This window comes from Vombatus ursinus, unplaced genomic scaffold (assembly GCF_900497805.2).
Source record: "Vombatus ursinus unplaced genomic scaffold, bare-nosed wombat genome assembly UNPS02014171.1, whole genome shotgun sequence".
Classification (NCBI taxonomy): Eukaryota; Metazoa; Chordata; class Mammalia; order Diprotodontia; family Vombatidae; genus Vombatus; species Vombatus ursinus.
Window position 1 is genome coordinate 5,709,352 of NW_020953949.1, and position 14,828 is coordinate 5,724,179.

Genomic DNA, 14,828 nt, shown 5'->3' on the forward strand with positions numbered 1-14,828 from the left:
AAACATATATTTTTTGGACATGGCAAAGGAGAGAATTTGCTTTGCTTAACTATGCTCACTTGTTAGGAGGGTTTTCTTTTCTTTTTCTTTTGTTCGTGCAGGTTGAGTAGCAAGAGGAAGGAAGGGATAATTGTTAATTGAAAAAATTTTTTAAAAATAAAAATTCATAGAAAACAAAAAGTGTAGAAGTAACCAATGGAACAATTTTGTTACTATCTTCTTATGCTATATATATGTATAAAGTTTATATGTATATAGTTCAATACATATATGCTTTTTTAAACTATTTAAAAAGTTAAATGGGAGCATTTTTTTCTTTTTCTTGCTTTTTTTCAGAACATGACTAATGCGAGAATTTGTTTTGCATGATTTCATATTTATAATGGGTTTTGTATTCCTTGCCTTCTGAATGGATGAGAGAAGGGGTCAAGGAGAGAAAGAATTTGGAACTGAAAATAAAATAAAATTGAATGAAAAAAAGGTAAATGGGAGGAAGAATGTGGAGACCCTTGAATGACATGCTAATGAGTATGAATTTAATCTTGTAGGTCATGGGGAGCTAGATAGTGAAGTTGATTTGATCTGATCAGAGCTGTGCATTAGGAAGAGTACTCAGAGAAGAAGAGATTGGAGATGGAAAAGAATGGAGGCTTGATGTCTGATAAAAAGGCTATTACAAGATGATGAGGGCAGATATGAGGGATATTAGGAAGGCAGGACCACTACCGTTTGTCAAATGACTGGGCATGTGGGAGAGGAGAGAGGGAGGAGTCAAAGACCACATCACACCCTTACTCTATCCTGCCATGACCGCTTACACCAGAGGCTGACACTCTGTGAGCTGAGGAGCACAGAGGGTACAGAGGATGAAGGCTGAAGCCATCCACGGGGACTGATAGGCCCCTGGATTGATGGGTTCCTCCTGAGCTGGGCCCAGGGATGGGCCTTGAACTGCTGAGCCTTCAGATTTCAGAGCAGTAAGGCCTTTGATGTCATCATCAGATCCAGTCCTCTCACTTTCCAGATGATGAAACGTTCCCAGAGAGTGTAAGGAATTTTTCCAAGGTCACACAATAAGTTATGGGCAGAACTATGACCAAACTGCTTGTCTTCTACCTCAGAATTCAGGGCTTTTTTCCATCTTGATAATCTTTATGATCTCAGTTTTGCTTTTCTGCTTAGGCCAGGGATTCTTAACCACTTTCATGGACCCCTTTGGCAGTCTGGTAAACCCTCTTCTTGGAATCATGTTTTTAAGTGTATAAAATACGTAGGATCACAAAGGAAACCAAAGGTTAGTAAAAATAAAGATGTATTTTTTTCCATTCAACTTCATAGAACCCCTAAAATCCATCTGCAGACCCCTTTGGGGGCCCCCTGAGGATCTGTGGGCCCCAGGTTAAGAACCCATGGTTTAGGGAGAGAGGGGGAACCTAGAGAAGGAAAGAAGGAGGCAAAGGAAGCTGGAGGACAATCAGCAATGCTGAGGTGGGGTTCAAAGTCTGAGGGGAGTATTCCTAGCTCCTCCTTGCTCCCTGAGCGCTTCAAGAAACCAGACGGAGACCAGGGCATCTTGATGGATTGACTACTGGGACTTAGAAGATTTTTCAAGCACTGCTGAGGGGCAGGGTGTTTCAGAGGAGCTGAGAGAAAACTCTCCCCTTGGGCTTTAAAGATCTGCATCCCAGCCCAACTCCTTCATGGAGGAGGTCCAGATCAACTGCTCTTGACAGTCCTGCCTTCCTTTCCTTTCAGTCTTGTAGCTGGGGGCTCGGCAAAGCCCAGGCCTCTCTCTGAGTCAAGAATTACAGGGACCAAAGACTGGGAGAGGGGTACAATTACCTGTACAGCCTCTCTCAATATCTCCCTAATCCTTGGGACCCCACCCAGCCACAGGGCCCCCCCTTTTGGCAGCCTGCAGGAGGGAAGATCAGACAGATAGGGAGTCTGCTTGCTCTTCCTGGGAATGGCAGCCTCTAAGACCCTCTGAGATCCCCACAGGCTACGGAGAGAGGACCTTCTGGATTCTCAATCTGATCCCCTATGCCCAGAATCATAGACTGTGCAAGCCAGGGCTAAGGGAAAGCAGGGGCCAGGGAACGGACAACTAAACTCATGAACTAGGCACTAGTGAGTCATGCTTTGGGAAAACCTAGATTCTTATTAATTCTTGAGAGCCAGAGGACACCAGAGCTCATCTATTCATGGGATCCTAGATTTAGAATTAGAAGGGACTTTAGAGGCCATTAAATCCAAGTCCCTCATTTTTTCAAATGGAGAAACTGAGATCCAGAAAGGGGAAGTGACTTGCCTACCTGCCTTGCAGAGCCCACGGTGTACTGGGGAATGGCGGTAAAAGAGAGGGACAGACACAGGACTCATCTCTATGGGAAGAGAGAGGAGGAGGGGAAAGTTGGGGGGGGTACAGCTACTGGCCCAAGTTCTTAGGGCCAGGTGGTTGTGCCCAAGAAGAGGGAGAGAATCACAGAGAAGATGAAGAGGAAACCAGGAAGTCTTGGTCCTGAACTCCCTGCCTGGTTGATCTCACACTGACAGTTGGGGGGAGACTTGGAAGGTCTTGGGGCTGGAGGACCTGGGGCAGAAGGAGGGCAGTCCAACCACTTGGGCCCCATGGGGTGGGGGGAGCCAGGCTCTGCCACCACACTGCCTGGAGCAAATCGCCAATACTCAGTACCCTTGAAGAAGTAGGTGTCACCTGTACAAAGAGAATGAGGGGAAAGCTCAGGGTACTTCTTAGAAGACCCTTCTACTCTCAGTTCACTTCTCCCCAAACCCAGGCATCTTGATGCTCAGTTCCACTTTCTCCACCAAGTCAACCCACATCCTACCCCCAACACACACACACACACACACACACACACCTTTGTTGTCAATAGTCACATCATCAGGTGCTGAAGGTGCTCCCTCCCACAGGATCAGTCTCTTAGGGTAGCCTGGGTCAACACTGTGGACCGTCTCATCAAAACGCCAGTATTGTTCACCTCGAATCAGGTATGTCTTCCCATTCTGGGGCCAAGAGAAAACAGCATCCACAACTTCCCCAGGGGGAAGCCCCAGTTCAGTCAGCAACTTTGGAGAACCAGCCTCCAGCTGCCGGTCCTGAAACACCCAGAACTGGTGTCCTGAGGATCAGGAAGAATAAAGTCAGTCAAATACGAAGCCCCATCAGTGTCGTCCCTTTCCTTCACAGCAGCGAGGTCCTAATCTTGTTCTTGTCCACGCTTCTCTGACTCCCCCTTTGAAGCTCTCCCAGTCCATTTCTCCAACTGTCTCTTCTTCCTCACCCCCCACCCAGTTCTCCGTGTCTCTCTCTTTCCATCTCTGTCTCTCCCTCTCAGCAGGGTTTCTTCCTCTGTTCTCCTTGCCCCCTTGCAATTCTCTTCTTTCCACATCTCTTCCCAGTCTCCCCGTGGCTCTCTTCTCTTCTTCCTACTCATCTCTCTTCCCCCACCCCAAATCTCTTCACTCCATCCTCCATTCCACTCACCACTAAAAAGCAGGATACGTCCGTCTGAGGGCCGAGAATAGGCTGCATCCACGGCCACCACGTGCTCAGGCAGCCCCTCCCAGAATCGGTGCAGGTTCGCAGGTCGAGGGGACACCAACTGGCCTGAGGGCTGAAGGCGCCAGAACCAGGGTCCTGGAGTACAGGAGGGGTCACCAGCCTATGGCCCCTAAAGTCACCCACCCCCAGGTCCCAGGGTAAAGTGGACCAAGCTGTAGGTATTGGAGTACTAGTTTTCTACCCCTCTTTGGCCAAATTCCATCTGGCACACATGATATGACTAGGCTCTTGGCATTGAGCTGGACATCAATATAAGGGATTAAAAGAGTCACAAGTCATTACTATGGGTGGGTCAGAGGCAAAGGAAAATAGAGACTTGAGGTCCCAGTGGATAAGAGAAGGGATATGGTAAAGGGATCAACATTTCAGGGCAAGGCTCACAAGAGTCAAAGGTCACTCACCTTTAAAGAAGAAGACCTCACCACGGATGTTGGCGATAGCATCAAAGTTACCAGAACATCGGTCGGGAACTGGGGCTGAAGGACTGGGAGGAGATGTAGGAGTGGGAAGTCAAAAAGAGATGAGAGTGAGGCAGAGAACTGGAGGGGTCATTAGAGATGGAGGGGAATGGGGGAAGGGGAGAGAGGGGCTAAAGAGAGGAGGATGAAGGGGACTAGGGAGGAACTGGGGATCAATCAGGAGAGGAAGGGGATACTCACCTGTCTGGGGGCTGCCCAGGGGGTTGGGGTGGAGGTGCCAGAGGTTTCCGAGTTGACTCTGGGTGGGGACTATTTGGACCCTTTCCTGGAGGGAGGTAGAGTTAGAAGTGGGGTGAAATAGAGAAGCTGAAAGGCAGCTACGTCTAGGGAAGGTTCTTTTCCCCATTATCAAGATGGAGAATGATAGAAAAGACAAATGCGCTGGGAGTTAGAAGTCCTGGGTTCCAGTCCTGGTTTTGCTGCTTATTAGCTGTGTGACCTTAGGTAAAACATCTCATTTCTAAGCTTCAGTTTTATCATCAGTAAAATGGCGATAATAATACCTGCTCTTCTAGGATTAAATGTTAAGAACCAACAAGGGAGATGAGGGGAGAGGGGGAAGGGAGAGAACAGAGAAGGAATTTTGATTTTTTTTTTGTTCTCATAACCCTTAGTCCAGCTCGGGGAAAAAGAAAAATAGAGGATCCCAGGGCTCACCATAAAGCTGCTGGATCCCTTCTCGGTCATCAGGTGGAAGCCGGTACTTCAAAGGGTCCCCAGCTGGGCCTTGGTAGAAAGGCCGCATGATGGAGTCAGGGGCAGAGGAATGGGCCAGGCCCAAGGCATGGCCAAACTCATGGACAGCCACAGCAAACAGGTCTGTCCCACCGTGGTCTATGGGTTGGGAGGAGATAGAAAGCAAATGGTGAGAAAAGGAACCTTAGTCCAATCTGTCCTCTGCACTGCTGCCAACACTGACCACGTCACTCCCCTACTCTATAAAGTTCAGCGACTCCCTATGGTCACTAGGATAAAATACAAACTCTTCTCTTTGGCTTTTAAAGCCCTTTACAATTTGTCACCAACCTACCTTCCCAACTTTGTTGTACATTATTCCCCTTCCCAGTTTAGCCAAGTTCCTTACCTTCCATCTTCTGTCTCTGTGCCCAGAACTGGCTGTCTACCTCCCATGCCTAGAATGTTTTTCTTGACCTCTTTCCCCACTAAACTGTCTTGTATTTATTCTATATATATTTATATGGTATCTCTTACAAAATGTAATCTACTTGAGACTAGTGATAATAACTTCTTTTGTATTTCACATCCCCATAGCCTAAGTCAGTACCTGGCAATAGTAGGCACTTAATAAATGCTTGATGATCAATTGACTGGTCCATCCCTCTCCCTACCTCATGATGATCCTAAACTACAGTCCTCTAGGCAAAGGCAGACTGATGTGATCACCTGGCTGGCTCTAGAAGGGAGAAGCCCAGGGTCAGCTAGGTGGTGCAGTGGATAGAGCACCGGCCCTGGAGTCAGGAAGACCTGAGTTCAAATCTGGCCGCAGACACTGACACTTACTAGCTGTATGACCTTGGGCAAGTCACTTAACCCTATTGCCTACCCCCCCCCCCAAAAAAAAGAAAGAAAGGAGAAGCCCAGCAAAGAAAAAACATAATTTGCAGAAAAGAGTATCCTTGGCCAAGATGAATCTTTTTGGCTTCTTTTGTTCCAAAACTTAAAATAGTTCTTTGTTTCTGATTTCAAATCTAAACTCCTCAGACTGGCATTTAAGACCCTCCCCAGTATCTGCCCTACTCAACTGCTACAGTGATAGCCAACCTGGCCCCCTTATCTTTCCCTTGCCTAGAACACCTCCCTCCTTCCTTTCATCTTCTCCATATCCTCCTTATCCTTCAAGATCCAACTCAGGTCCTACCTCTTCTGGAAAGCCTTTCTGATCATCCCAGCCTAGGGAGGTGCATCAGAGGAACAATCGTTAGAATTTAACCCAGTCACACACACAGTCTTTTGCTGTTCTCTCATTGTTTCTTGTGCATGCTATATCTCCCCAACCCAGCTGAACTCCTCTGAAACCAGAGGCCTTGTCTTCTGCTTCTTATAAATTAGCCACCTCTCTTTCCTTCTCAGTTTCCACCCTGGGGGCCCATGCAGAATTGTATGAGGAGCAGGAACTCAGCAAACTCTTGTTTAATGTAATAGAGAATGAGGTCCTCAGGGAAGGGAAACGTCTCTCCAGAGGGGATTGATCTCTATGGAACAGGGGTTGTCTGAGGAATAAAGAGGGAGAGTCCAGGGAGATCATACCGCTTTCCCCGAAGGTCCAGACTTCCTCATCATCAAAGTGGGTATCCCCAGAGATTGGGTGGTCCCCAGGGAAGAAGGCATGGGCTAACGTGCCCCCAGGCCCATCAAAGGGGTAGCTGTCCTTGTGATAGGCCCGAGCGAAGTTGATGAGGAGTTCCGGCTCTGTTCCTACCCTGGGCTCAGCCTCCTGGAATGTCATCCCCATCTCAGTTCCCCAGGCAGTCAGGGCATAGTGCATCAGGTCTCGAATAGTCTCTTGGCTGAGGGCAGAGCCCCGTGGGAAGGATTGAACCCTGGTGTCCAGAGAAGAGAGTCCAGTGTTAAGAGGAGGAGTGTATGGCAGCCAATTAAAACAGTGACGTGCAGGTGACTCGGAGGAGCGATAGATAAGTCCAGTCAGTCAGCCCCTCAATAAACATTTATTAAGCACCTACTATGTGCTAGGCACTTTACTAATCACAGGAGAGACATAGAAAGATAAAAGACAGTCCTTGACCTTAAGGATTTCAGAGTCTAATAGAGGAGATAACTTACAAATAAGCTATATATAGGATAAATAGGAAATAATCTACAGTGGGAAGGCACTAGAATTAAGAGGGTTTGGGAAAAGTTTCCTGAAGAAGGTGGGAGTTTAGCTGGGACTTGAAGGAAGCCAGGCAATCTAAGAAGCAGATATGAGGAAAGAGAAAATTCCATGCATGGGGGACAGCCAGTGAAAATGCTCAGAGTTGGGAGATAGAAGGTATTGTTTTAGGAACAAAGATGTTGAATTGAAGAGTATGTGGTTGGATAAAAGGTGTAAGAAGATGGGTGGGAGGAGGAAGGTAATGAAGGTCTTTGAACCAACCAGAGAGGGGGCAGGCACCCACTGAAGTTTATCGCAGAGGAGAGGGCCGCGATCAAACCTAAGCTTTAGCAAGATCACGCTGAGAACAAAACGGATGATGAACTGGAGTAGGGAAAGACTTATACCCTCAACAGTGATAGGGAAGTTTGGAAGGGGAGAGGGTTTGAGGTGAAAGATAATGAGTTGGGGGCAGCTAGGTGGCGCAGTGGATAGGGCACTGGCCCTGAAGTCAGGAGGACCTGAGTTCAAATCCAGCCTCAGACCAAACACTTGACATGTACTAGCTGTGTGACCTTGGGCAAGTCACTTAACCCCAATTGCCTTAAAAAAAAAAGAAAAGAAAATGAGTTCAACTTTGGATATATTGAATTTAAAATGTCTACAGGACTTCCAGTTCAAAATGTCTAATAGGCAGTAACAAACAAGTTAGGGCTAGGTAAATAAATCTGAGAATCATCAGCATAGAGATGATATTTGAATTCATGGGAGCTGATGAGATCACCAAGTGAAATAGCAGAAAGGAAAAAGAGAAGAGGGCCCAGGAAGGAGTCCTCTGAGACACCCAAAGTTAGCAGGCATGACCTGGATGATGCTCCAGCAAAGGAATCTGCGGAATGGTCAGAAAGTTAGGAGGAGAAACAGGAGAGTGTAGTGTCCTGAAAACCTAGAGAGAAGGGAATATCAAAGAGAAGAGGGTGATCAACAGTGTCAAAGGTGTCAAGAGGTCAAGAAGGATGAGAACTGATAAAAGGCCATTAGACTTGGCAATTGAAAGATCATAAGTAACTTTGGAAAGAGTGGTTTCAGTTGAATGATGAGGTTGGAGCCAGACCAAAGAGAGTCAAAAAGAGAGTAAGAAGAGAAGTGGAGATGTTCATTATAGACAACCTTCACAAGGAGTTAAGCCACAGGAGTCAGGAGGGATATGGAACAAGAGTTTGCAGGGACAGATGGATCAAATGAGGGGTTTTTTGAAGATGGTGGAGACATAAGTAGACAAGGAGAAATTGAAGATAAGAGAGAAAGTGAGGGTGATAGATGAGGCAATCATCTTGGAGATGACAGGATAGAAGGGAATCACTTGTGCACAAAGGGGGGTTAGCCTTGGCTAGCAAAAAGGCCAACTCTTCATATGAGACAGGGGTGAAGGAGGAGGAGAAGATAGTGGTAGAAGGCATCTGGGTGCTATGAGATGAGGAGGAAGGAAGGAAAGAGATATCTCTGGCAAATAAGTTCTCAGCTGAATAGGAAGGGGAAGAAGGAGCCATGGGAGTTTTGAAAAGGAATGAAAAAGTTTGGTAAAGATGTGGTAAATGGGATAATGAGTTAATTAGGGAAGCATAAAAGGATTGCCCTGCAGCAGTGATGACCCAGCTGAGGTTATCTAACACAAACAGGTAGTGGATTCAGCAAAGTTTTGTGATTCTTTTAAATGTAATTTAATTAATTTATTTTTTTGGTGAGGCAGCTGGGGTTAAGTGACTTGCCCAGGGTCACACAGCTAGTGAGTGTCAAGTGTCTGGTCTGAGGCCGAATTTGAACTCAGGTCCTCCTGACTTCAGGGCCGGTGCTCTATCTGCTGCGACACCTAGCTGCCCTTGTTTTGTGATTTTCTTGACCTTAGCTCAGCACCACCGTGCTTGTTTGTCGGGGCAAGACCAACAATACAATGAAGGCAAGGGACCGAAGTGGAGATGACAGTGTAGTGTTGAACTAGGTCACCAAGAGGGAAAGATGGGGAAAGGATGAGAGTGTAGCTGGTGCAGGGTGGTGGTGACTGGTGTCTGAGAAAGGACTGAGGGATCAGGGAGTTGAAGGTCATGATACTGACAAACAGGGTTTGGTTTTGGAAGGCACAGGGATAGGCAGAATACCAAAGACTTTGATCAGATAAGGCAGTTCCAGTGTTCATGGACATGGAAGCGATGCATGTGTGACTGATGGCAAAATCAAGGATACGACTATTTTTGTGTGTGACTCAGGGTAGAGAAGTAGTTCATGGGAAATAAATCAGATGAGGCACGGATAGGGAATTTGAGGGAATATCAATATGTATGCTGAAGTGCCCCAGTATGAGGACAGGAACTGGGGAGGACAGGAATTGGGAAGGAAGGAAAGATTTTGAGCCAGGCACTGAACTCATTGAATCTAATAGTAAGGCTTTGGGGAAGAAGAAAGGTAAATTAAATGCCAACTCACAGGCACTATAGAGCCCTTCAGGGGGTACATGATGGCTAAAACAGACTAGTTAGCTGATGAGAAATCAAGGAATAGAACCCACCTCCAGAACAGCTGCTTCTTCTTCCAGAAGCTGCCTGTAAGGGCATACCTCCTCCTTCTTACCAACCCAGCCACTCCCAGAACATCAGGCAGAGAACATCGTGGCTTCTTCATGGTGGCCAACGTGGCCTCATCTGGAAAGGAGATGGGACATGAAAGGTCAAAGGGATGGACAGGTGCTTAGCTCTTCCCCTAGGAGCTTGTAATGAGAGAGCATAGAGAGGGAAAGCAGCCCCTGGAATTGGGACCTCTAATATCAGTACTGACAACTGTCTGGGAGCAAAAGGGTAGACAGTAGGAGGGAGTGGCAGGTGGTATTGGAACAAGACTGGCCAGATCAGTGTTATCCTTCCCTTCCTGCCCCCCAACTCCTAGTCTGTTCTGAAGGCTGCCCTTCCACCCCATTCTGCGGACCTCTCAACCAGGAATAACACCAGTCACCTAGAAAGAGCTCCCTCTGTTTTGGATTCTCCAGTCCTATCCCTGCCCCCTGAGTCCCTGAGGGCCTTGGAACTTTGCAGTAGCCCTGAGATTTGGGGCCCAGAAAGAACAAAGGAACTTGGAGCATGATAGACCTTCTGCTCCTTCTGTTTTCCCTTATAACCAGGCACCAGATTTGAAGATGGCTGGAAGCTACAAGGAAAACCTGAAAAGAGCAGGAGGGCTAGACTCAGAGGGAGGTAAGAGGTGACAGCCTGCTTTGAGATGGGAGAATAGGATCTGTTGAATATAACTTGAACAAGACCTCTAGCTTTAGGGTAGGGATATCCTGGGACATTTACTAGCTGTGTGACCAAAATCAAATCACTTAACCTCTCCTTGCCTGCCTCAGTTTCCTCAAATGTAAAACAGAGATAATAATAGTACCCACCTCACAGAGTTGTTGTGAGGATTAAATAAGACATTATTTAGAAAACATTTAGCCCAGCAGGGCCTGGTACACAGTAGACACTTAATAAATGCGTGTTCCCTTTCCCCTTGGATAGTCTCTATTTCCTTCCCATGGGAGAGTGGGCTGGGGAAGGAGTGGAGCAAGGAGTGTTTGAGGGTAAGGGGATGACCATTCATTACCCATGAGGCCGGTCTCCTTCAACCCAGCAAACCTCTGCATGATTTTGATTGCGTCCCGGAGCTGCTCTGGGCTCTGCAGCTGAGCCTGAGCAGGGTCGGGTGGAGGCAGGTAGCCATAGCGAGTGAGCCAGTCCTGGACCACGAAAAAGAAAGGGTTAATGAGGAAGGGAGGGTCGGGGTGGGGCAAGGAGAGGCGGTGCTTAGAGAACCTTGGGCCTCTTAGAGTCTTGCAATACCAAGCCAGTAATTGGGAGACTCTCGATCTCGGGTCTCGACAATCAGCAAGGATAGAATTGAGGATAACCCCCACATCTCCCTCACCCTCACCTAACTCCAAGCAAGGATGAGAGCCCCCGAGGATCCTGATATGCCATCCTAAGCTTCCTGCTTTCTCAACGCTTGTCTGCTGATTCCAGCCCTCACTTCCCCGACCGTGGTCCCCATATCCTTTCTTACCCCTCTTATCTCCTGGAATACTGTGCCAACCTCAGATACCTCCAGACTCAAGGAATTCCAGTCCACCTCTCTCCACCTGGCTCCCCAAACTTCACTCTTTCCCTTCCGTGACTCCAGAGTCGAGGGCTCCAGCTTCCCTCTTCTTCTTCCTGGATCGAGACGTCCCGGGGCCCCCAACTTCCCTCTCTCCCCTCCAGGTCCTAGCTTTTATCTCTCTGCTCCCCGAGGTCCTAGATTTCAGCTCACTTCTAATATCCCCCTGAACACTGGGCCCCAGGCCTGTCTCTTCCATCCCTGACCCTGGCGTCCAGAATCTCAGCTTCTCTCTCTCCCCTCCTCACTGACCCAGATGTCCCGAGCCCTGGCTCATCTCTGCCCTTCCACACCCCAAGGTCCTAGCTTCCAACTCACTTCTGTACACTTCAGGACCTCGGCCACCCTCCGGGACTCTTTTCCTCTATGATTTGTAGAAAGCACCTGTGCTTTCCTCTGCGCATTCCACACGACCACCACCATCCCGCCGTCTCCCAGCGCCTCACGTCTAAGGACCTCAGTTTCCATTTGCCCTCAGCCCAGACCCCGGTGAACTGGGCTCAGTTTCCCTCTCCCCAGCCCCCGAATCTGGTGCCCTGTCCTCCGGTTGGCACTCACCACGCTCAGTCTGACATCCTGGGCGGAGGGCTCCGGCGCTCGGGCTGGGGCTTGGGATGGGAACCGCAGCAGTAGTAGGAGCAGGAGCAGGGTAAGGACAGGGCGCTCGCGCAGCCACATGACCCTGGCTCAGGCCAGGCTCTTGGAGTTAGAGGAAGGGAAAGAGTGATGGAGGAGAGGAGGGCAGCCTAGAAGCAGAAGAGGGGTTGTCAGAGAGGGAGCCACCCAGCCCAGCCAAGCCCTGCCCTGACCTTCTGGGGAGGCAGCTGAGATTGACTCGAGTACCACCTTGATGATGTCTCTGGGACACCAAAGGATCAAGGCTGAGGGGTCCGAAAAGCCTTCGACACCTAGGGGGTCCACGGACTGGCAATGCACTGGAGGACGGGGCGGGGTGAGGCAAGGAGGGTTACAGCATCGCCCAGGGGTGGAGTGAGGGGGAAATGACCCAATTTCCCTCGCTGGTGGTAAGCGGTGATTTGGGAACTTCAAAGGTGAGGCTGAGGCTGAACCTGGTTGGGGATTGGGGGGAGAGATTAGGAGTGAAGGAGACAATAAATGGGCGACAGCCTGAGTCCTTGGAGGAAGAGGCATAGCTGAAGAGGGTACAGGGCTGGGGGCCAGGGCTGGGAAAGAAAACTGGAGGAATAGGGGCTGCAATACCTGAGAAAGAGCAAATAAGGTGAAGTTGGGAAAGGCACTAGGAATCAGGAGGGCTCGGTCACAGAATCTTGGATTTGGAAGGGATCTTGGGGTGCTGGTAAGCGCTTGGAGAGAAGGGGGAGGAGATGAAGGAATCAGGGGCTGGAAAAGCTAGGCTCCTGGAGGGGGGGAGGGAGGGGCGACCATTAGCCTGGGAGAATGTCAGAAGATGTCAGGTACTGGAAGACAGAGAGCCCAGGGAGGGTGAGGTAGAGACAGAGCCTAGGGAATGGATACTAAGAGAGGAGGTGGTCCTAAGAGGGGAGCAGCATTCCCTAGTACCAGCATTGCCCCTCATACACCCCACCCACCCACTCCCGGAAATGGAGCATCCAGAAAAAAGTGGAAGAGAACCATTCATCTCTTTTCCCCCTTTGGTTTCCCTATCTTAGAGCTCCCATAAAGGTACCTCCTTCAGAGTGTTCATTCTCCAGGACACATCTTGAGCTTCTCTTAGCCCTGCTGCCCCTTCATTTTCTACATCTGCTTCTCTGGCTGTGGTCTGGCAGCATCCATCTGAAACTGTCCATACAGTTCAAATGAGACATGCAGAGTGACAGTGGAGCACTTAAAGAAAGAAAGAGAAAATGTACTTTCCACTCTGATCCAGCTACTGAAATCCTTTCCTTGCTTCCTTCAAGACCTCCCCCAAGTGCTGCCCCCACCAGGAAACCTTCTCTGCCATTCCCTCCAGCCTCTAGCCTCAAACTCATCTGAAAGTACTCACTTCCTTTTCAAATATCTCACAGCTCTTTTAGCTCTTTGCCTGGACCTTGTTACATTCTACCTCATATCATAATTAGTCAGGTCAAGATGCCTCTTGAGTTTGTTGGGTGGAATTGAGGAAGGGGTGAGGGGGAAACAACAGTTAGAGAAACTGAAATTGAATACAGAGACAATGAGAAGGCTTAGAGAGAAGTAGGGCAGAGACAGAGGGACAGGGAGACAAAAAGAAGCTGAATGAAGGGACCACAGAAATAAAGTCACGGTTATGGATATGACAGGCATATATACAAGAGCCAGGGAAGGCCCAGGGCTGGGCTGAGGGGAGAATTCTGTTCTCTCTTACTGAGGCAGATCCCACCCACAGTTTCTCCCCAAGACATACTCAATAAACAAATTAAGAGGAATTCTCTCTACCAAGCCTCTGATAGTATCTCTGCCCCCCTGCTGAGGGGTAATTGTTATTTGAGGCTGCCTCTCCTACTTGAGTGTCCTATGTTGCCCTACTTGCAACCCCTATCCCAAGGTACAGAGAGAGGCCTGTATCAATGGGGGCTGGGACAGGGATGGCATAGTTACACAAGTATATGTTCCAACCCCTCCCCTCAGCCTGGCTGTGAGCTTTCTTAAGAGGCCAAGTCCTACTGAGCTCTGACTGCCTCTCAGCACCCACCACAGGACCTCATGTGCACAAACACACATGCAGTCCCACTTACGGAATTGTGAAAGCTAGATGGCCTCTTAAAAATCATATGATCCATGCCCCACCTCCCCATTTTACAGAAGAAAACAGATACAGAACTCGTGGCAGAGACAGGACTAATAATTCGGGTTTTCAAACTGAGCAGAATTGAATCTGCCCATCTGGATGACTGTCTATTAGTACTATTAGTACCCACCATATGTAAATCATAAGAGTCTTGCAGCTTTTGTCTCATAGATGTCCTATGAGGCAGGTAGGCAGGACAAAGCTTATCCTCATTTTTACAAAGATGGAAACTGAGGCCCAGAAAGGGAAAGTGACTTGCCCAGGGCTGATCACACAAGTCCAGTAGCTGCCTAGCCTGGACTGCAAATATATTTTCTGACCACCAGACAGACACTAGGCTGCTACCCATCCCCCAACCAGTAGGAAGTCTGGCTCTTCTGTTACCAAGAGACTCAGCAGGCTAAGTAAGTGTTTTTCTGAGAGCTAGTTACCTCAGTTAGGACACTGGGTGTGGCTCTGCTCTTCCTTCAGGGGACATCTCTACCCTCAATCTCTTCTCTGCCCTGGGTGCCCTCAATAGCTATACCCCTCCCTAAACCACCAATCTCTCCCTACCCCTGATTGGCCCAGATTTCTTGAGTCCTCTCAGTTTCCCTTCCTCAGCTTTCCTGCCCACTCTCAGTGGGAATCCCCAACCCAGGGCTTAGTTCTGCTTTACAAGAACAGGGAGTAGAGGGGGAAAAGGAGAGGGGAGAGGAGTGGAGAGGAAGAAAGGGGAAGAGAGAAAGAGAAGAGGGGAGAGAGATTTTTATCCTCAACATCACCCCTCTCTCCCAGATAGCCTGTCCACCAACTCCCAATTTCCTCCAGGTATCGCATTCCCTAAGCTCTCCTCAAGAAGTGGGTCCCCAGCTCCTCCTGCCAGTTGACCACTCCAGATCAATATTGACAAGCTGAGTGTTTCTGGGAAAGAGGTGGGGGGAAGGGCCAAACCATGACTATTAATGGGGATGGAGTTGGTCAGGGAAGAAGTTAAAAGGAGTGAAAGAGGGAAGG

At 48.7% G+C, this 14,828-nt stretch overlaps 1 protein-coding gene across 3 annotated transcripts; it reads right to left on the reverse strand.

Annotated features, from left to right (window-relative positions):
* Positions 1-1,294: 1,294 nt before the first annotated feature.
* MMP25 (matrix metallopeptidase 25) lies at positions 1,295-14,327 on the reverse strand. Of its 3 annotated transcripts, XM_027859749.1 has the most exons (12): positions 14,264-14,327; positions 12,750-12,862; positions 11,639-11,826; positions 10,532-10,664; positions 9,462-9,594; positions 6,334-6,626; positions 4,723-4,899; positions 4,246-4,330; positions 3,988-4,070; positions 3,509-3,661; positions 2,883-3,143; positions 1,295-2,716 (listed from the first exon to the last, which is right to left on the reverse strand). In XM_027859749.1, exons 3-12 carry the CDS (start codon positions 11,756-11,758, stop codon positions 2,445-2,447), a joined length of 1,710 nt encoding a protein of 569 aa, XP_027715550.1. In that variant the 5' UTR covers positions 11,759-11,826; positions 12,750-12,862; positions 14,264-14,327; the 3' UTR covers positions 1,295-2,444. The 3 variants fall into 3 exon arrangements, with proteins under 3 accessions (XP_027715550.1, XP_027715549.1, XP_027715551.1); XM_027859748.1 differs by lacking the exon at positions 14,264-14,327 and having other exon boundaries at positions 12,750-13,010; XM_027859750.1 differs by lacking the exons at positions 12,750-12,862; positions 14,264-14,327 and adding an exon at positions 11,927-12,028.
* Between the last annotated feature and the right edge of the window lie 501 nt (positions 14,328-14,828).